Source organism: Penaeus monodon, chromosome 30 (assembly GCF_015228065.2).
Source record: "Penaeus monodon isolate SGIC_2016 chromosome 30, NSTDA_Pmon_1, whole genome shotgun sequence".
In the NCBI taxonomy this organism is placed as follows: Eukaryota; Metazoa; Arthropoda; class Malacostraca; order Decapoda; family Penaeidae; genus Penaeus; species Penaeus monodon.
Window position 1 is genome coordinate 17,608,164 of NC_051415.1, and position 781 is coordinate 17,608,944.

General features: G+C 30.0%; 1 protein-coding gene across 1 annotated transcript in view; it reads left to right on the top strand.

Annotated features, from left to right (window-relative positions):
* LOC119592585 (peptidyl-prolyl cis-trans isomerase NIMA-interacting 4-like) overlaps positions 1–781 on the top strand; it is a 4,287-nt gene that overhangs the window by 2,819 nt on the left and 687 nt on the right. Inside the window, exon 2 of the mRNA XM_037941463.1 lies at positions 429–548. Within this exon, the coding sequence (XP_037797391.1) occupies positions 429–548 (120 nt within the window). The remainder of the gene's footprint in view (positions 1–428; positions 549–781) is intronic.

Consider the following 781-nt stretch of genomic DNA (forward strand, 5'->3'; position numbering starts at 1 on the left):
TGCTGCTAAGCATACTTAACAACAGAAGTCCTTTTTTCTCAACAGTTAACCTTCATATTTGTAATGTGCCTTTGAATTCTAAGCCCAGTTGCCATACACCACACAGCACTTTCTCTAGAAGTCATATATTCTTATGTGAAGGGAAAGTGAATATTTTTTCATATCATTTTCATAGTGTGTAATTGAATAGAATTTGTTGTAACAAAAATAAATTTTATGTATTTTTCATAGCTGTAAAAGTTGTCCATTTTGTAGAAGGAATGTTGTAAAATACTTAAATAAGAAATTATAAATATTGAATGCAGTGTAAGATAAAAATGAAATGGTAAAAGTGACAATTATTGTATTGGATGACCTTTTTTTTTAATTAGCCAACTATGTTCAAGTTTGTTCTGTCATGTAGCTGCATATTTATATATAATTTTTAGGTACGACACATCCTGTGTGAGAAGCAGAGCAAGTCATTAGAAGCCCTTGAAAAACTCAAATCAGGCATGAAGTTTAATGAAGTTGCTGCCCAGTATTCAGAAGATAAGGCTCGAAGTGGGGTAAGATTTAGTGTTGCAAAATTTGTTATTGAAGAATAAAATAAAAACTGTGTCAGAAATCTTGAAAATTCCATATTGTATAAAGATGAAAGTTTACTGAAATACAATTTATTTTTTAAAGTACTTTTGACAGTCCATACACACATTATTAGTATATCACTGAATAATCATTTTCTGTTTACCCTCTTGATGCTGTGAAAGTATGTGAATCTGTACTTTCCAATTGCTCTTAA